The 21153-nt window shown below is 38.9% G+C and overlaps 1 protein-coding gene across 1 annotated transcript in view; it reads left to right on the top strand.

The window, feature by feature from the left end:
- TTC23 (tetratricopeptide repeat domain 23) overlaps positions 1 to 21153 on the top strand; it is a 95276-nt gene that overhangs the window by 4438 nt on the left and 69685 nt on the right. Inside the window, exons 2-3 of the mRNA XM_045795409.2 lie at positions 14202 to 14401; positions 19272 to 19395. Coding sequence (XP_045651365.2) covers positions 14222 to 14401; positions 19272 to 19395 — 304 coding nt within the window. The 5' untranslated portion in view covers positions 14202 to 14221. The remainder of the gene's footprint in view (positions 1 to 14201; positions 14402 to 19271; positions 19396 to 21153) is intronic.

The following is a 21153-nucleotide window of genomic DNA, read 5'->3' as shown; positions in this document are numbered from 1 at the left end:
TCTTAAAAAAAAAAAAAAAAAAAAGAAATCTTTTTCTAACCCAAGCTTGTACATAGCCCTTTGTTTCCTAAGACCTTTCCAATTTTAGCTCTTACTTTTAGGTCTTTGATCCAGCTGGAGTTCATTTTTGCATATGGTGTATGGTAGGGATCCAACTTGTTATTTTGCATGCACCTATCCAGTTGTTCCAACGTCATTTGTTAAAAGGACTGTTCTTTCCCCGTTGAATTACCTAGTGCTCTTGTCAAAAAATAATTGACCGTAAAGGTAGAAGTTTATTTCTGGACTCTCAGTCCTTTTCCATTAATCTGTATGTCAGCCCTTATGCCAGTACCACACTGTTTTGTTTTGTGTTTTTTTTTTAAAGATTTTATTTATTTATCCGACAGAGATAGAGGGAACACAAGCAGGGGGAGTGGGAGAGGAAGAAGCAGGCCCATAGCGGAGGAGCCTGACGTGGGGCTCGATCCCATAACGCCAGGATCACGCCCTGAGCCGAAGGCAGATGCTTAACCGCTATGCCACCCAGGCGCCCCTACACACTGTTTTGATCACTGTAGCTTTGTAGTAAGTTTTTTAAATGGGAAGTGTTAGTTCTCCAACTTTGTTCTTTTTCAAGATTGTTTTAACTATCCTAGGTCTTTTACATTTCCATACAAATTTAAGGTCAAATTCTGAAGAAAAAAAAAAGGCAGCTGGTATTTTTATAGGGGTTATATAAAATCTATAGATCAACTTGGGGGTATTGCTATCTTGATAATATTAAGGCTTCTGATCCACGAACATAGAATGTATCTCATTTATTCAGGTCTCTGATTTCTTTCAGCAACGTTATATAATTTTCAGTGTAAAAGTTTTGTACTTCTTTCTTGAAATATATTCCTAAGTATTTTATTCTTTTTGATGCGACTGTGAATGGAAATGTTTTCTTAATTTCATTTTCAGATCAATAGACATTCCATTTTTGTTTATTTTGTATCCTGTGACCTTGCTGAAATTTTAATAGTTCTAGTAGGATTTTGCTGTTGTTTTCATTTTGTTTTGGGGTGTGTGTGTGTGTGGTGTCTCAAAATTTTCTACATATAGGATCATGCCACCCGATAATAAAATTTTATTTCTTCCTTTCTAATCTGCATGCCTTTTATTTCTTTTTCTTGCTTTATTGCACTGATTAGAATATCCATTACAGTCTTGAATACAAGTGGTGACAGCAAACATCCTGCCTTGTTACCAGTCCTAAAAGAAAAGCATTCAAATAGTCACCATTAAGTGTAATGTTAGCATTAGGTTTTTTAAGTTTTTATTAGCCCTTTATCAGGTTAAGGAAGTTTTATCATGAGTAGGTGTTGGATTTTGCCCAATGTTTTTTCTGCATTTATTAAAATGATCGTGCAATTTTTGCCCTCTCTTCTATTAATACAGTGTATTACATTAATGATTTCAGATGTTAAACCAACTTTACATTCGTGGGATAAATCCTCCTTGGTCATAATGTATGATCCTTTTTATATGTTGCTTGATTTGGTTGAGGACTTTTTGAGTTTACAATCATAAAGATGTTGGTTTATTGTTTTATTACGTCTTTGTCCAGCTTTGGTATCAGGATAATATTGGCCTCAACAGAATGAGTTGGAAGGGATTCCCTCCTTTATTTTCAGATAGAGTTTGCAAAAGATTCATATTACTTCTTTAAAGATTTAGTAGGATTTACCGCTGAAGCCATCTTGGCCTGGGCTTAGTGTAAATATTTTAAATTATTAAATTATTTACCTGTTATACTTCTATTCAGATTTTTTATTCCCTTTTAATTCAGTTTTGGTATCTTATATCCTTCTGGGATGTTTTTCCATCTCATGGCTTTTTGATGCCTCAGCTTACATATGGGCAAGGTTGCTTTTTAACTGGTACACTGTCATACAGTCATAATGGTTGTTATTTCCCAGGAGCCACCACCCTGGGGGCTCCTGCCCCTCCCTCAAGCTTCCCTACATCCCCCCACAAGTCAGCACCTAATGGTTAACACCTGTAACAGCAGGGGACCTTCTGAACCTAGTTCCAGCATAGTTGCCATCTGTACAGATTGGTTGGTCCTCCTGCTATACCAGTTATTAAATTTTTGAACATCACCTCTTGGAAATGGAAGACTGAGACCCCACTGCAGACTTCTTCCTCCCATTTTGATCTGGCGCTGATCATGTGCTTCAGCATTCCACTGGACAGGTCTGGTGGAAGGAATAGCATCAATTGATTGGATATGTCTGACTGGCAGTTGGGGGCACTGATTGAGAGGCCTGGGAAACTTTCCCCAAGGCTGGCAGAGAGAGGGTGGTGTGTGGGGCCTGGGCTGATTTCTAATGAAAATTTAACCCCCAGCTATGGCTATTACAAAGAAAAGAAAAGTGGCTGATGATAAGCATGGAGCTCCAAGTAAGTGAACTGAAGAGTATGTCTTTGTGCTACAGATATTATTATAAGGTGCAACACACATTGAAACAGACACATATTTAAAAGCAAGGTCCTGGATTCAAATGTTTCCAGAAGCCAGGCAGGTAACATGATTCATTTAATTGGCTCAGATTTGCACATTTTGGTGTTTAAACATCTCTGAAATTGGAGTGCATGTTACAGGTGATGGCAAGTCATTGTGTAATAGCGGTGTTGTTCTATTCTTAGTGGTTATAAAATAGTGATATATCTGACAATCTTATATAAGTGATGGTTTAGGTTAGATTAAATTTAGGAAATGAATGGCAAGTCGCATGGGCTGGGAAAACCACATCCCTTTATGTCAGCCTTTCACTTTGAAAGGGAGGTATGTTCCAGAGATCTGTTCTTTTACAATAAGAAGAAAACAGCAGAGGAGCAATGACAAATGGCAACTACTTTGCTGCCTCCGTGTCCAGGAGCAATAGGGAGTGGTGGCAACCTTACCTCCAGGGCCCTGCCATTCCCCCTCACTGATTGTTGCCCGTGATGACATACGCCCAGTGTGGAAGGTGTTCTGAGTTTTCATAAGAAGCCAGAAATCCCAAAAACTAGAACTTTACACATATGTGAAACTTCTAATTTTAAAATAATGGCTTAGTATTTTTCACTCTCTGGCCAAAAAGAAATAAAAAGTGTATGCAAGTTAGATCCAGCCTGTGAGTGCTCGGGTTATAATTGCTGTTTTAAGGACTTATTGGAGGGGTGCCTGGGTGGCGCAGTCGTGTTAAGCGTCTGCCTTCGGCTCAGGGCGTGATCCTGGCGTTCTGGGATCGAGCCCCACATCAGGCTTCTCTGCTAGAAGCCTGCTTCTTCCTCTCCCACTCCCCCTGCTTGTGTTCCTCTCTCACTGGCTGTCTCTCTCTGCCAAATAAATAAATCTTTAAAAAAAAAAAATAAGGACTTAACATGGGAGGCAACGTGAGACAAACCACTTTTTACAGTTAAGCCAAAAAAGAAAGAAAAACCAGCTCGATTTCAAAGTTTAACATTAAGTTCAAAGCCCAGAATAGCAAATATTACAGAACATATTACTTACGTAGCTTCTAAAATTTTGTTTCTGCCTCCCCTAAGTAGACGATGAGAAAGTATGGTTAAATCTGTCGAAGATGTTACATTTCCTGGTTATAAAAGCATATAATTACTTTTTAAAATGCAGTCTTAGGTTTCCAAAGTAAGGGTATTTGCTTCCCCGTGCTAAGGACTGGTCAATGAAAATCAGGATGATGTGGTGGGAAACCACCAAATTATTAGAAGACCTGGGTCCTGATTCTCTCCATTGGACAAGTAATTTAGCTTCCGTTAGCTTCATTGTCCTCAGTTATAAAATAGGGATAACCATACCTTCCTCCGTACCTCACATGGCTGTGGTAAGGGCCACAGAAGATAAAATGTGGGAAAGCATCAAGTGTTACGTAAATATCAGTTGTTGGTATTGCCCAAATTCCATGAGTAGTTGGGCCAGCACAGATTCTAGAATCTCAGATTTCCCCCTCCCAATCTCCTGCTCTTTTTACAGACCACAACACTTACTGAAATAATCAAGTCATCAGCCAGTGGGATGAGTAGATGAGAAAGCTTAAGTCAAGAGCTTATTAGGGAAAAAGTCAGCCACCATCTTGGCCTCAGAGCTAGCATGGAGTCTCTGTACAGTGGGGTTTAAGCAAAGCTTAGATGTTGAAAGCTTTCACGTTTTGAAGGGCTACCCAGGAATGAGTTTTGCTGGGATTAATTGGCCTCTGTGGCTTTCTCACAGACAGCCCTTCAGCTAGTTTCTTCCCTCTCTCATGTTTTCATTCTGTATTATTTCACGAAGGAAAGAAAAGCTCCCGCTTTCTTCCTTCTTGGTGAAACTGTAAAGCTCTATTTTGGATTATTAAGGAGTGGCCACACTTTACCTTTGTAACTATGTCCATCTAACTGCTTCGACACTCACCTCTAGACATCTCAAATCCTATTTGTATGTAGGCATGGATTAAATTACTAATTTTTAAAAAAGGAAAGGAAAAAATACGATCCCTTAAAAAGATGTCACTCAGAACTAGTGATAATATTTTTTTTTAAGATTTGTTTATTTATTTATTTTGAGAGAGAGAGAGACAGCCAGCGAGAGAGGAAACACAAGCAGGGGGAGTGGGAGAGGAAGAAGCAGGCTCCCAGCGGAGCAGGGAGCCCGATGCGGGGCTCGATCCCAGGACCCTGGGATCACACCCTGGGCTGAAGGCAGACACTTAATGACTGAGCCACCCAGGTGCCCCTAGTGATAGTATTTTTAACTTCTTTTTTATTTAAAAAAATTTTTTAAGTAAGCTCTACACCCAACATGGGGCTTAAACTCATGACCCTGAAAATCAAGCGTCACATGCTCTACTGACTGAGTCAGCCAGGTGACCCAATATATTTCTAACTTCTAAGTTGGACATTCTTATATAAATTTTCTCCCACAGCCTCAAATTCAGTCTGGCTGAGACCAAATTGATTGTCTTATCAAAATGACCATTCCCCTTTACTCACTACTTCTGTCCATGGCATCACTGTGTTTTAGGGATCAATAAACTTTTTCTGTAAAGGGCCAGACAGTATATACTTTAGGCTTTGAGAGTGGTAAGTTTTCTGTTACAAATACTCACCTCTGCTGTTGTAGTACAAAAGTGGCCGTAGATAATATGTAAATTATTGTGTGTTCCAATAAAGCTTTATTTATAAAAACAAACAGTGGGCAGCACTTGGCCCATGCCATAGTGTGCCAATGTCTGTCTAGAGTTCCTGAATGAAAATGTCAAAGTTAGTGTTGACTGTCTCCCTTCTTTAATTTGTGCAGCCAAGCAGCTCTCAAGTTGCAGTAATTTTTTCTTTCAGTAATTCTTCTTATCCTTGCCTTCACATCCCTTCTCACTTCTGTGCACCTGAATTCATTCTGCAATTTCAGTGATTCATTTGACTGGTGGTAAGGGGTGGATGCAGGACCATACCCACTTACTGAAGAGGGTACCAGGATTTCTAGGGAGAAGTTTTAAGAAGCATATAGAATATTCTAATTTTATTTTTAGGGAAAATGCCTACTTTGTCAGAATATAAACTACAGAAAGTAAAACCTGATGGAATCTTCTTAGATGGTGGATCCTGGTTGAAAATGGTTGTCAAGCATTGCTCAAATTTAGAATTTCCCAAGGTATGCAGTGTTTACAATTGGTGATGCCTAATGTGATATTAGGTGGAACACAGACCAACTTTTAAAATATTGATACTTACGTTTTTATTTTAATGTGTATTGGAGAAAATATGACATCAAACCCATAATATCACTGATTATGTATTAGGGTAAAGCTGAAGTAGTATTTCGGTTTTTAAAAGTCATAGCCTTAAAGAAGAAGTTAGTATTGTAGGCAGAATACAGATACGCTAATGGTCGTCAAGATGATAGGAGACTACCTACAGTTTGAAAATCAGTGGTCACTTTGCCTCCTGTAGTTTCCATTCTATTTGTCTACTAATTAACAGATCAGTCTCAACATTTTCATTTCTCTTTCTTGATAAAACCTTCAGGAGCTCATCACTACCTGCCAAATAAAGTCAATCAAACTCTTAGCCTAAAATCATTGTCTTCTAAACCTGGCTCCAGGCCCCCAGTTTTCCTCTACCTCCTGGCTTCCCAAACAGTGCTCAAAAAGGACCAGTTGCTGCATAAGATCTAATGAGTGTTGCAGAAAAGAGGATTTCATGGTCCAAAAAGGTAGGGAAACCGTTGCATACTATATCCCTCCGAGGTATATTCCCAAGGAATTATACCCATGAAAGCCTTTGAGAAGACTTGAGGTAATAAAACTTGTCCATGTGTATGGTAGAGCCCTCCTTTGGTGGAACCAATGTTTGTGTTTACCAGCTTACTTGATCATCTTTGTCAATCACCCTCTCTTACAGATGGTGCATTAGTGTCCTTGTGGGTCTAGCGAACTAGAGATGTTGGTTTGGAAGATGCTGTTCTAGAGCCATGTCCCCAACCCCCGACACATAGCAACCAAACTGAACCACCCACAGCTAGCTATATACCCATTTCACCTTGCACTTCTGAGCCCTTGCTAATTATTCACTGTATTTGGGATGCCTTCTCCTCCCTGTCCTTGTTTTCAAAAACTTTTCAACCAAGCAACCTGATTTCCCACAATAGTAATGGTTCCTATTTCTGAAGTCTTACCACTTTCCACTCCTCCAGCGTTTTTTACCACCCAGTGTCATGGTAGTTGTGTACCTGATCTTTTTTCCTGCTAGATTTTACATTTCTCAGAGTTACTATTTTCCACATAGCGCGTTGTTTATAGTAGGAATTCAATAAATATTTGATGAATGAATGACAATAGGGTGAAATTTGAAATAACTTATCTGTAGTAAATAATAGAATTGGAGTTTGAAGGATCTACATGGGGAGAGAGATAAATGGGGAAGGATCTCTGAAAACCTGATACATACATAAATATATATATATTTTTTAAACAGCTTTATTAATTTATATACAAAAGTGTACAATCTGATAAATCTTGACTTATGTATATACCCATGAAACTACTACCACAATCAAGATAATAACATAACTCTCACCCCAAAATATTTCTTCATACCTCTTTGTGATCTCTACATCCTCCTCCTCCCTGTATCGTCTCCTCAATCCCCCTCACCACCAGCCCAGTTCAAGACAACCACTGATCTGCTTTTGGTCATTACGCGTTGGTTTGCCCTTCCTGGAATTTTATGTAAAGGGAGCCATATAGAACGCACTCTCTTCCTTCTGGCTTCTTTCACTCAGTGAAACTGAACCAATTCATGTTATAGCATATCTGTTCCTTTTTGTTGCTGAGTATTATTGCATTCTATAACTATACCACACTTTGTTTATCCATTTACCAACTGATGGGCATTTGAGTTGTTTCTAGTTGTGGGCTATTAAAACTAAAACTCCCATGAACATTTGTGCATAAGTCCTTGTATGCGTATGGTTTCATTTCTCTTATGTAAATATCTAGGAGTTAAATGAATCACGTGCAAGGTGTATATTCAGCTTCTTAAGAAACTACCAAATTGGGGTGCCTGACTGGCTCAGGTACTAGGACATGCAACTCTTGATCTTGGGGTTGTAGTTGAGACCCCACATTGGATGTAGAGATTACTTAAAAAAAATAACATCTTTTTAAAAAAGAAGCTGCCACATTTTTTTCCAAAGGTGATTGTAGCATTTTGCATTCCTACCAATAGTGTGTGAGAGTTCCTTGTCCACCTCCTCACCAATGCTTAGTACCATCAGTCTTTTCAATTTTAGTCATTCTGATTGGTGCAAGTAGTATTTCATTGTGGCTTTAGCTTGTATTTCCCTAATGACTAATGATGTTGAGCATCTTTTCATGTGCCTGTTTGTCATTGATATATCTTCTTTGATGATGTGTCTGTTAAAATATTTTGCCTGTTTTTATAGTGAGCTGTTTGTTTTCTTAGAGTTAAGTTTTGAGGGTCCTTTACATATGTCTGCGTCTTGTCTTTTCATTCTCTTAACGGTTACTTTTGAAGAACAGAAAATTTTTAATTTTGATGAAGTCCAGTTTGTCACTGTGTTCTTTTTATGATTCTTTTGTATCATATTTAGGAAGTCTGTCAGATCCAAGGTCACAAAGATTTTCATATAGAGATCTGTGTTCTCTATATCTGTGTTTGAGTTCATTCTTGTGTATGGTGTGAGGTAAGGATCAAAGATTTTTGTCTTGTTTTATTTTTATATATAAATATCCAGTTGTTGTTTTTTTAGTTTCAGAGTAGAGTTCAGTGATTCATCAGTTGCATATAATACCCAGTGTTCATTACATCATGTGCCCTCCTTAATTCCCATCACCCAGTTACCCCCACCCCCCTCCCCTCTAGCAACCCTCAGTTTGTCTGCTATTGTTAAGAGTCTATTATAGTTTGTCTCCCTCTTTGGTTTTTGTCTTATTTTTCCCTCCCTTCTCCTATGGTCCTCTGTTTTGTTTCTTAAATTCCATATATGAGTGAAATCATATGATAATTGTCTTTCTCCGATTGACTTATTTCAGTTGGCATAATACCCCTAGCTCCATTCCCATCATTGCAAATGGTAAAATTTCATTTTTTTGATGGCTGAGTAATATTCCATTGTATATACATATCATATCTTTATCCCTTCATCTGTCAATGGACATCTGGGCTCTTTCCAATATCCAGTTGTTCTAACACCATCTGTTGAACAGACTATTCTTCACTGAATTGCCTTTGCAGTTTTGTCAGTGATCAGTTGTTTATATATGCAGGGTTCATTTCTAAGCTCTCCATTCTGTTTCATTGATCTATTTGTCTATCTTGACAGGAATACCAAACTGTCTTGGTTACTTAGCTTTATAATAGATCTTGACGAAAAGTCATGTTCATCCTCTAACTTTGTTCTTCTTTTACAAAGTCATTTTAAGTGCTCCAAGACCTTTACATTTTTGTATGAACTTTAGAAAAAGTTTGTCAATTTCTACAAAAACAAAAACCAAAAAAAAAACAACAACAAACAATGCAGGGACTTAGATTTGGATGGCTCTAAATCTCTATGTATCAATCTGGAGAGAAATGACATCCTAACAATATTGAGTCTTCCAACCCATGTACATGGTATATGTTTAAGTCTCCTTTAATTTCTCTCAGCTATGTTTTGTAGTTTTAATTATACAAGTCACATTCATTTTTTGGCAGATTTATTCCTATTTCATATTTTTGCTGCTATTGTGTGCTGTATTATATTTTAATTTCAATTTGATTATTCATTGCTAATATATGTAAATGTAATTTTGGTATAGTGTACTTGTATCCTATAACCTTATTAAACGTATTTATTCTAGGAGATTTTTTCCTGCATATTCTATCAGATTTTCTACATAGATGATAAGAGAGATATACTGTCTGTGGGTAAAGGCAGTTTTACCTCTTCTTTCTGATTTGGTTGCCTTTTATTTCTTTTTCTTGATTGATTGCACTGGCTGGCACCTCCATTACAATGTTAAATAGAAATGTTGAGAGTGAACCTCCTTGTTTTGTTTCTGATCTTAGGGAGAGAGCGTTCAGTCTTTCACCAATAACTCTAAGTTAACTGTAGGCTTTTTCTAGCTAGATACCCTTTATCAGGTTGAGAAAGTACAATTCTATTCCTACTTTGCTAATATTTTTTATCCAGAAATGGATATTAGATTTTTGTCAAGTTCTTTTTGAATGTTGATCAAGATGATCTTGCAGTTTTTCTTTTGTAGGCTACTAATATTGTGAATTATATTGACTGCTTTGTGAATGTTAAACCAATCTTGCATTCCTGAGATATACTCTACTTGGTCATGATGTATTTTCTCTTTTACATATTACTAGGTTTATTTGCTAAAATTTTGTTTTGAATTTTTGCATCTAAAAATATTCTTGAGGGATATTGATCTGCAATTTTCTTTTGTTGTTTTTGTCTTGTTTTGGAATCAGGGTCTCATAGAATGAGTTAGGTAATATTCTCTTTTTCAATTTTCTGGAAGAGATTATATGAAATTGGTATTATATCCTCCTTAAATATCTGGTAGAATTCACTAGTGAAACCATCTAGGCCTGGAGTTGTTTTTCCTTTTTCTTTTTCTTTTTTTGGGGGGGAAGTTTTTAAAAATACAAATTTAGTTTCTTTAATAGATATAGGGCTATTTGGGTATCTATTTCTTCTTGAGTGACCTTTAGTATATTGTGTCTTGAAAAGAATTTGTCCATTCATCTAAATTGTCAAATGTATTAGCATAAAATTTTCATAATATTCCTGTATTAAACTTACAATATTTGTATAATCTGTAGTGATGCCATCTTCTCATTCCTGATATTGGTGATTTGTGTCTTCTCTCTTTTTTTCCTGGTTAGCCAGGGTAGAGATTTATCAATGTGATTGGTCTCAAAGAACCAAATTTTGGTTTCATTGCTTTTTCTCTATTTTTTTCCTATGTTTATTTCATTGATTTGTGAGGTGAGCTTTATTATTTATTTTATTAATTCTTTTTTTCTGTTTACCTTGAGTTTAATTTGCCCATTTTTTTTCTAGCTGCTGAAGATAAAAGCTAAGATCATGAACTTGAGAACTTTTTACTTTTCCTTTTTTTTAAAGATTTGATTTATTTATTTATTTATTTATTTATTTATTTATTTATTTATTTATATCTCCCTCACCCAGAGAGAGGGAGAAGCAGACTCTCCACTGAGCAGAGAGCCCGATGCAGGGCTCAATTCCAGGACCCTGAGATTACCACCTGAGCCGAAGGCAGACCCTTAACTGACTGAGCCACCCAGGCACCCCTCTACTTTTCTTATATAGGCATTTAATGTCATAAAATTCTCCATAAGGACTGCTTTGCAAGTGACATTCTCAAATTCTTATGTGTTGTGTTTATATTCATTCAGTTAAAACAACTTTCAAATTTCTTTTTGGATTTCCTCTTTGAACCATGGTTGGGGTTTTTTTTAGAAGTGTGTTATTTAGTTTCCAAGTATTTTAGCATTTTCCAGGAATCTTTCTGTTATTTATTTAAAATTTCATCCCTTTGTAGTCATAAAATATATTTTGTGTGTCTTGAATCCTTATAAATTTACTGAAACTTGTTGTATGACCCAGAATAGAACCTGTCTTAGTTAACGTCCATGTGCATTTGAAAGGAATGTTATTCTACTCTCCTTTAGTGGAGTGTTCTAGTAAATGTCAAATCAAGTTGGTTGATGATGTAGTTCAAGTCTTATGTATCCTTAACTGGTTTTCTGCCTATTTGGTGTATCAACTATTAAGAGCAGGGTATTTAAATCTCAGACTATAATTGAGACTTTGTCTATTTCTCCTTGCAATTCTATCTGCTTGGGGTTCCCTATTGTGAAACTGTTATTAAGTGTATAAACATTTAGAATGATTATATCTTCTTGACTAATTGACCTTTTATAATTATTATTTTTCTGATAATATTCTTTGCTGTACAATTTACTTTGATATTAATAGAGACAATCCAACTTTGTTTTTGACTAATTTTAGTATATAATTTTCCATCATTTTTCCTTTAATCTAATTGTCTTTCTGTATTTGAAATTAATTTCTTGTAGGCAACATACAGTTGGGTTTTGCGTTTTCATCCAATCTGTCAATGTCTATCTCTTAAGTGGGGTGTTTAGACCATTTACATTTCATGTGATTGCTGATATAGTTAGATTTAAATCTGTCATCTTGCTATTTATTTTCTGTTTGTCCCATATGTTCTTTGTTCCCTTTTCCCACTTTTTTCTTTCTACTGGATTGTTTGTATGAGTCCTTTTATCTCCTTTGTTGATTTATTACCTATAATTCTTTATTTGGTTATTATAATGGTTAATTAGGGTTTCTACTATACATCTTTGACTAGGTCTTCATTCAATTAATATTATACCACTCCACATACAGTATAAGAACTTCTCAATTCCAGTCCTTCCTTCCTAGCCTTTGTGCTACTGTTGTCACACATTTCACTTCTACATATGTTATAAGCCCCACAGTATATTATTTTTTTGTTAAAAAATAAAGTTGATTATCTTTTAATGAGATTTAAGTAATAGGAAAGCAGTCTTACATATTTGCCCATGTAGGTATCATTCCCATTGTCTTCATTCCTTTGTGTAGATCTAGATTTCCATTTGCTAAAGCCTTCCTTTAGTAATTCTTGGAGAACATTGGAGTGCAAATCTGATGATTAATTCTTTCAGTTTTGGTTTTGAAAGATAATTTCACTGGTGCAGAATTTTAGCTTGACAGTTTTTTTCTTTCCATACTTTAAGTATATTGTTTTACTTCCTTCTCATGTGCTTTTTTTCCTTCAAGAAATCTGCTGTCATCTGTATCTTTATTTTTTCATACTAATACGTTTTCCCCCCTACATTTAAGATTTTTTCCTTACCTTGGTTTTAAGCAATTTGGTTATGATGTGTTTTGGTGTAGTTTTCTCTCTTTCTTGTCTTTAGTGCTCATTGAACTTCTTAGATCTCTAGTTTTTTATTTTTCCTCAAATTTGGAAAATTTGGGGGCTGTTATTTCTTCAAATATTTTTTTCTGTCCCTGCTACAATCTGCTTTCCTATAGAGACTCAAATTTTATATATATATATATATATATATATATATATATATATATATATATATATATATATTTTAGGCAATTTGAAGTTGTTTCACAGCTTATGATTTTTTTAGATGATTTCTATTGCTGTATCTACAATTTCAGTCATCTTTTTATCTGTATTATCTAATCTGTCATCCCATCTAGTGTATTTTTCATCTCACATGTAATTTTTGTATCTAGAAGTTCAATTTGGGCCTTTTTTATATCTTCTGTGTCTCCACATAACTGTTTAAACATATAGAATGCAATTATAATAACTACTTTAATACTCTTTTCTACTAACTTAACATCTGTGTCAATTCTGGGTTTTAAGTGATTCATTATTCTAATTATGGCCCATGTTTTCCTGTCCCTTTGCACACCTAGTAATCTTTGATTGGATGTCAGACTGTGAATTTTACCTTGTTGCATGCTAGCTATTTTTGTATCCTATACATTGAGTTTTATCTTCTGGGGCAGTTAAGTTACTTAGAAATAGGCTAATCCTTTTAGGTCTTATTTTATGCTTTGTTAGATGAGTCTAAGCAGTGCTCAGTCTAGAGGTAATAATTTCACACTACTGAAACAAAACCTTTCTGAGTGCATTATGAATTATGAGTTTTCCAGTCTGTTCAGTGGGAACAGGCACTGCCAGCCCTGTGTGAATGCCAGACACTGTTCCTTTCAATATTATTAAAGGATTCTTTCCTCAGACTCAAATATTTTTCTTAGACACATGCTGATCAGTATTTTCTCCCCATATAGTGAGGATCCCTCTGCTTATCTCCAGGATCCTCTCTCTATCTCTATCCTCTCCAGTAATCTATCTTATGAACTCCAGCTACCTCGTTCTCACCAGATCCCCAGCTCTAGTTCTTCAACTCAGAGAGTCTACATCGTTACTTCTGTGTTTCTGCTCCTTGCATGTCCTAGAAACTTTCTCAAAGCGATAAGCTGCAGTAATCATGGGTCTCACTTTGTTTCTTTTTTCCATTGATCAGATCTGATATCCTATCTCTTGAACACCATTGTTCCATAACGTTTTTGTCTGTGTGTAGTTTTTTTGTTTATTTTTTAGTGTGTTGGTTGGTTGGTTGGTTATTTCAGGCAATAGAATAAATCTGGTCCCTATTACCCCATCTTGACCAGAAGTGAAAGTTTAATAAGTCATTTTTTCACTGCTTCAAAGTCAGTTGGGGTTTGGGTGATCTAATCTGGGTCCTTTGAGTGTTGTTTGGGCTTGCCTGATTTCTCCTGTATATACATATATAAAATACATATATAAATATATATATGTATATATATATATATATATATATGTATATAAGGAAAGTTTGCTTTAGTTAAAAGTGGAAATCAGCCCGAAAGTTTTACAAAGAAGTTAATACTAGTTATCAGGATCTTTTTGGATGGAGTGCTACTAATTTCAAAGAACTCATGGGTAGAGTGTTGAAATTTTCCTAGATTTAGCATCAATTTCTAGGAAATTGTGTATTTGTATAAGTAAGTATGGAAATTATCCTTTAACACCTTTATTTTCTTATTTAAAAATTAGAGGACAATGTATATAAAAATATGCAAGAATCCAAGGAAACCCCCATATCCAATCACCTAGATGAAATTGTTGCTGCTGTCAGCGTAACGCCTAGAAAGAAGATCCCGAACCAGCTGCCTCAGACAGCGCTATTCCAGCCTCCTCAAGAGAAACTCCACCTCTGTGAAGAAAAAGCGAAGTCCTATTCTAGCAGTCACGAAGTAAGGACCCTTCATTTTCTATACCTGCACTCTGGTAATTGACGAGACTTTAGGTTACATTTTTCTACCCTCAGGACTTTGGTACAAGAGCGTATACAGAGGACCTTTATCACAGAAAGAGTGGGAGTGGCCCCTCGGGGCTCCAGGCACAGCACTTGGCACAGCCAACATTATACTTGCTGAATGAGGTATTATACTTGCACAAATGAACAAATGGGTTTACCCTGACCTCTGCCAAGTGTATACTAGACCAATTGGTTGTAGGTTTGTCCTACTGCAGTCTTTTTCCATCGGTGTATACATATTTATTGAGCCGCCCCTAGTGCCGGGTCTAGGCACTGGACTGTAACACAGAGCAGGAGAAACTTACATAGCGCTTACAATTCTCACATTCTTGATCTTGTTTTCTACATACATCTTTCCCTTTCTCTCCTCAGTTTTACTCATTCACTTGCTCATTCAGTATGCATTTCTCTACCACCCCTTATGTGTCGGATCCTGCTCGTCCATCCATCTATTTCCCACATGTCTACTGCATACCTAATATGTGCCCGGTGCTGTGCAGGTGCTGGGGGCACACGGGAAAGCTCCAGCCTCTGCCCCGGAGGGATTCGTGGTTTGGTTGCGGTGCTAGGCAGGATTATGCAGGGGAGACGTGAGTTTGGTTTTGAATGTGTGCTTATTCGTTATGCAACACATGTCTATTCAGGGCCCTCTATGTGCCAGGCTCTGTGCTAGGTAAGCCATAGGCTCCAGCCTTTCTCAACCACAGTTCTGCAGGAGAATTAAGCCTGAATGCCCCAAAGCATTTACCCGTCCGTAATGAAGTAACTTCTCTTTTATGGGTCTGGAGTGGTCCTAAATTCTTTTCTGTGTCCTTGAGTTCAGGTGAGGAACCCCTGGGTACAGTGGTGAACAGCACAGACAGGTCGAATGCCCTCATGGAGCTGAGGGGCAGTCGGCATTGTAAATACACTAGCAAGCCAGAGGTTGTGTCAGGGGCTGCTAAGGAAAGAGGGGGCCTGTCTGTGAAGAGGTGGCATATGAGCTGAGACCTTAAGTGGGGAAGGAGCCAGCATGGAAGAGCTAAGGGAAAAGAGTTCCAGGGAGAAGGAACAGCACATGTAAATTCTATGAGGTGGGCACGAGTGTGACACATTTGGGGTGAAAGAAGAGACCATGGTCTGACGTGAAATGTAGTTGGAGAGGCAGGGAGTTCACTTAGGACCTCAAAGGTCTCCAACTGAGTGTGTCCTGGGAGGCCTTAAAAGTGTTTGCAGGAAAGTATTAACCTGATGTAATTGGCTTTTTAAGATTTCCATTTTTTCTACTTTTTCGTTTTAAAATATTTTCAGACTTACAGGAAAGTCTACAAGATTCACCAGTTGTTAACGTTTGCTTTATTGCTTTATTTGTCTGTGTGCGTGTCATTATTTTTCTGAACTGTCTGAGAGTAAATTACAGATATTACAGCCCTTTTCCCCTGAATATCTTGAGAATACTCTCCAGGTAACCACAGTACAGTGATTAAAGTTAGGAAAACTAATATTGGTACACTATTGTCATCTAACCTACAAACCTTATCCATATTTCTCAAATTATCTCAGTCATGTCTTGGGCAGAAAAAAAAATATCAGACATATCCATAAATTCGAGTAGAATATAGTTGTCTAGTCTTTTTAGCCTTCATTAACCTACTAGAACGGTTCCTTAGCCTGTCTTTCTCTTTAATGATCTTGATATTTTTGGAAAAAGTACCATATGGGTCTGGTCTGGCTAGACTGGGTGACTTAACAGACATTTATTTCTCACAGTTCTGGAGACTAGAAGTTCAAGATCAGGGTGCCAGCAGGGTTGGTGTCTGATGGGAGCTCTCCCCTTGGGTTGTAGATGGCTGCCTTCTCACTGTGACCTCACGTGGCCTCTCTGTGGGGTTCGGGTTGGGAGGAAGAAGGGGAAGAGAAAGGTGTCTCTTTTTATAGGGACACTAACCTTGTTGGATTGGGGCCCCACATTTATGACCTCATTTAACCTTCATTACTTCCTTAGAGGCCCCATCTCCAAATGCCACCTTGGGGGTTAGGGCCTCAGCAGATGAATTTGGAATGGACAGAAATATTAACTCCGATTAGTTTACACAGTATCTCTCACATTGCATTGGTCACGTGTTTCCTCATGAGTGCATGCAGGTTATTCATTGGGGCCAGAATCCTGCAGACATGACCCAGGGGCCTTTCTTAGTACGTCATAGTCGAGACATATGATGAGCGCTCGTCTCCTTGCTGTGATGCTAACTTTGATCCCTTGACTTAGGTGCTGTCTGGCAGGTTGCTTCTCTGTGGAATTATCTTCTTCCCTTTGTAATGAATCAATATCTTGTGGGAAGATTCATCGAAGACTAGGTATATATCCCGTTCCTCATTAAAACTTCACCCCCTAGTTTTAGCTTCCATTAATGATTCTCACCTGAATCAGTTCTTACTGTGATGTTTGCCAAATGGCGATTCTCAGACTTAGACATTCTTTCCACACTTATGCATTGGTGTTGTTATAAGGAAGAGCTTTTCTTTCTTCACACTTTATTATTCCCTCATTTATATTAGTTATGGGCTCAGGAAATTGTTTTTCAGATATGTTACAATCCATTATCGTTACCAAAACTTCAATTGTCCCATATTTGCCAGTATGGCCCCTTCATGCTGGCTCCTGAGTCCTTGATACATCCCCATTAATCTTCCCTAATTTCTGGCACAGGAAGATTTTTCAGATTCATCTGGTACTTTCCTTGCTGCACTGTGGATTCAGGGAATCCTGGTTCCTCTGAGCGAAGAATAGTGCTTGGACACAAATATCTGGATATTAAATACCCATTTTTAAATATATATGTGGCCAGATCTCCTCATCATCAGAGCTGCGTATTTTAATGTTAAGCAGTTTAAGAAATTGCAGGTATCCCAAGAACGGTGTTGTGGAAAGAGCTCTGATCTTTGCTTCAGGGAGCTCGATGGTGAGTTCCAACTCCACCGTTTGGTGCTAAATCCTCTCACCTCTCTGCATTTACATTTCTTCTTTAAATTAAAGGCATCAGAATATATTATTTCTAAGGTTCATCCCAGTTATGAAATTGTCTGCCTACTTGTACTTCTCTCTACCTCCTCCCCACACCCGTTGGATGAAGCCACTGGAACTGGCAGAATAAGGATCAGAAAGCCAAAGGGACATTTGAGCTTTAGCAAGTAAGAAGGTGGAGGGAGGACAGGCTGCTCTTCTGTACCCCTGTCCCAGTTGCAGGTTGTGAGGACCACGGCTATGACTGGGGGTCAGGGAGGTGGGGGGGCTGACTTTCGGTCTACATAGCTCCCTTCTTAGAAATCTGTGGTTGGGATAGACCCAGTATTAGATCAGGTCCTCTCTCTTTTCGGTAGACTATCTGTCTAGACTCCCCGGTGTTTTCATCATTTCTTTCTTTTTCATACACTGTATTCATTTGCTGTCTCTCCATGGAAGCCATTCCCTTAACTCCCGGAGTTATCTGGGCTCTACCTGCCAAGACAGCATCCGCTGTCAAGATGACTCACTCCTCTGGTTGAGTAATTGGTGTCTGCTATTGGTGCCTTTCCACCTGGGCCTCTCCGTGGGACCGCTTGGGCTTCCTCATGGCATGGTGGTTCGGTTATTAGTTTGCTAGGGCTGCTGTAACCAAATACCTCAGACTGAGCGGCTTCAACGACAGAAGTTTTATTTTCTCAGAGTTCTGGAGGCTCCAAGTCCAAGATCAAAGTGTCAGCAAGGTTGATGTCATTTGGAGGCTTAGCTTGCAGAAGGTGTCCCCTAGCTGTCCCCACTTCTTTCTTTGTGCGTGCCTCTCCCCGGTGTCTCTTCCTCTTCTTATAAGGACATCAGTCCTATCAGAGTAGGGCTCTACCCTAATGGCCTCATTCCAACTTATGTCTTTAAAGACCTTCTCTCCATATACCATTATATTCTGAAGTACTTGGGCCTCCAACATTTAGGTTTTGGGGAGTAGGGGCACACAGTTCAGCCCATAACAGGTTCTAAATGGAAACGGAATGTGGAAGCTTCTAGTTCCTTAAGACCTGGGCTCCCAAACCTGGCACCACATCATTTCCTCCATATTCCATCAGCCCGTCATAAAGCCCAGATTCGAAAGGAAGGAGACATAGACCCCCACCGCTGGGCAGAAAGAGTCAGAGAATTCTGGAGTGATATTTTAAAACTACCAGCCTTGCTTTGAGTGTATTGCTGCTCTGAGCTGACCTGGCGCTAGAAAAGCCCGCTCCCTGTTCTCTTTGTCCTGACACTGAATATACGTGGACTTCTCACTCCTTTGATGAAATCTGTTTGTCAGTCCTGCCAACCTCATTGCTATGCTGATATCCTAGGCTGCTAAGAAAGGTATTTGCATTGAGAACTAGTGCGCATTCTTTGAAAACCCACTACCAACTTGCCCACTGGTGCCTGAATGTGTAACAGCTGTTCAGAGCTGGGCAGCTGGAAAACCTAGGAAACGGTGACAAGTCTGCTCTACTTTTTCTCTGTCTTCTTGGTTTATTATATTTTTCGTAATGTACTAGAAGTTTAAATATTTTAAAATTTTAAATATTCTATAAATGTTCCTTGTTTCTGCCATTTATTGTCTTGCTCACCCCACCCGATGAACAGCCCACCACCCAAAACAGATCTTTGCCTGTTCTGTTCTCTGATGGGTCCCAAGTGCTTACAGCCGTGTTCAGCACATAGGAGGCACTCAGGATATACACACTGGATAGGAGTACAGGTTGACTTTGTGCTTTGTGACTCTGCGTTTTCAGCTGTCTGACTAGTAAAGCCCCCTTTCCCTCCGTCGCAGTACAAACAGGCTGTCCGCGAGCTCGTGCGCTGCGTAGCGCTGACGAGAATCTGCTATGGCGACTCCCATTGGAAGCTGGCGGAGGCACACGTCCATCTGGCTCAGGGTTACCTCCAGCTGAAAGGTGAGTTCCTCTCAGACGGTGGGTGGGGGGGAGTCAGTCCATGGCTTCCTGCTCTTTCATGCAAATTTGAGTCACAGGGACCTAGAAGGATTCATTAGGTTTTCGTGCATATTCTCCTGTTCACACATTGAAGCGCCATCTCCTTCCAGAAAGAGTCAGTAAGATTTTTATATGATATATAAAAAGGAGAAGGAAGGTTTAAGCCCCGTGGACGGCTTTGGAGGAGACGTTTTTTAAAATTTAAATTCAATTAATTAACATATAATGTATTATTGGTTTCAGAGGTACAGGCCTGGGATTCATCAGTCTTACCTAACACCCAACGCTCATTATATCACATGCCCTCCTTAATGCCCACCACCCACGTACCCCTTCCCTTCACGCCCCTCCCCTCCAGCAACCCTCGGTTTGTTTCCTATGATTAAGAGTCTCTTATGGTTTGTCTCCCTCTCTGGTTTCATCTTGTTTTATTTTTTTGGAGGACCCTTTTTTGTGATTGTAAAAGTAGGGCTCTTGGGAGAGAATTTGTTAGCCTGGAAGGCATTGTAGAAGGGGCCCAGTGGAGTAGGGGCCTAAAATAGGATCCATCCACATTTGTTTTGATAGAGAATCTCTTGCCTCTAAGTGACCTCTCCCCTTCCCCCTCCCCAAAATACGTAAATAAGAGACTAAATCAAGCTGGCAGTGAACAAAAGGTAACGTATTGGCTCATACAACCTGAAAAGCCAAGGGTAAAACTCACTGTAGACTCAGCCAGATCCGGGCGTTCAAACAATGTCATCAGTTCTGTTTTTCACTTATCCCACCGCTTGGCCCTGTTTTTCTCTGTTCGGACTTCATTCTTACCCGGCCTCTGCCCACATGACAGCAGCAAGTCTTAGGGAAGCGCAAAACTTCCCTCATCAGCATTCCCAGGAACGAAAGGACATCTTTCCACCCAAATCTCAGGATTTGGGGGTTCTCACCGGGCTGACTTGGATGGTATGTCAAAGACAAGGAATAGTCTGACTGGCTAGGTCTGCCTTTTGTCTCCACTAGAGCCTGGGGGACTGGCCGGCCTTGGCTAAATCGCATGGATTGGGTGTGCAGGGGCCAGGTGTCCCCAAAAGAAAACAGAGGAAGGGGGATGGATGCAGGGAAGGCAAAAACAACAGGATAGCCTGTCTTCTCCTTTCGACTAGGCATCCTAGGATGAGCTGTATAAGAGTATGTCTCCGTACTCCTTTTTTCCACTGAAAAGCAATGACAATGATGGTGGTGGTACTTAACTTCCCAGGATTGATCCAGTGAATACATAAAATAACAAGGAGTAGAAAATGCCGCAATGCTCAGCACAGAATCACTACCCAATAAATTTGGCTAAATCTGATTGTCAACTGGTCCTGCCTATTCGATCAAAGACTGTTGGAGCCAGAGGGGCCCCGGAGATCATCTAGTTCAAACCCTAACCCCCTCCTATATTTTTAGATTCAGAGGGAATGAGTGAGCTGAAACAGCTTGCCCCAATTTACACCGTTAGGAGGTAGATGATCCGAGACTCAGACCTAAGATTTTTGCACACCAGCACCAGGGGCCTGGCGTCTGGGATTTCAAATGATGCTTTTCTTCCAGAGCCTGCTATCTTTTTGCGTGATAGTCTTTCTTGCTCAATTTAAAGTGAAAGCAGCATCTATTCTTCATTAAGGTCTTATCAAATGCCAGGCACCATGCTAACTATCTCCCACGCATGTTCTCATTCATTCTTCATCACAGTCCTAT

The sequence above is a fragment of the Ursus americanus genome, chromosome 28, assembly GCF_024610735.1.
Source record: "Ursus americanus isolate L20-20 chromosome 28, mUrsAme1.1.p, whole genome shotgun sequence".
NCBI classification, from domain to species: Eukaryota; Metazoa; Chordata; class Mammalia; order Carnivora; family Ursidae; genus Ursus; species Ursus americanus.
This window is presented reverse-complemented; position numbering and strand designations above follow the sequence as displayed.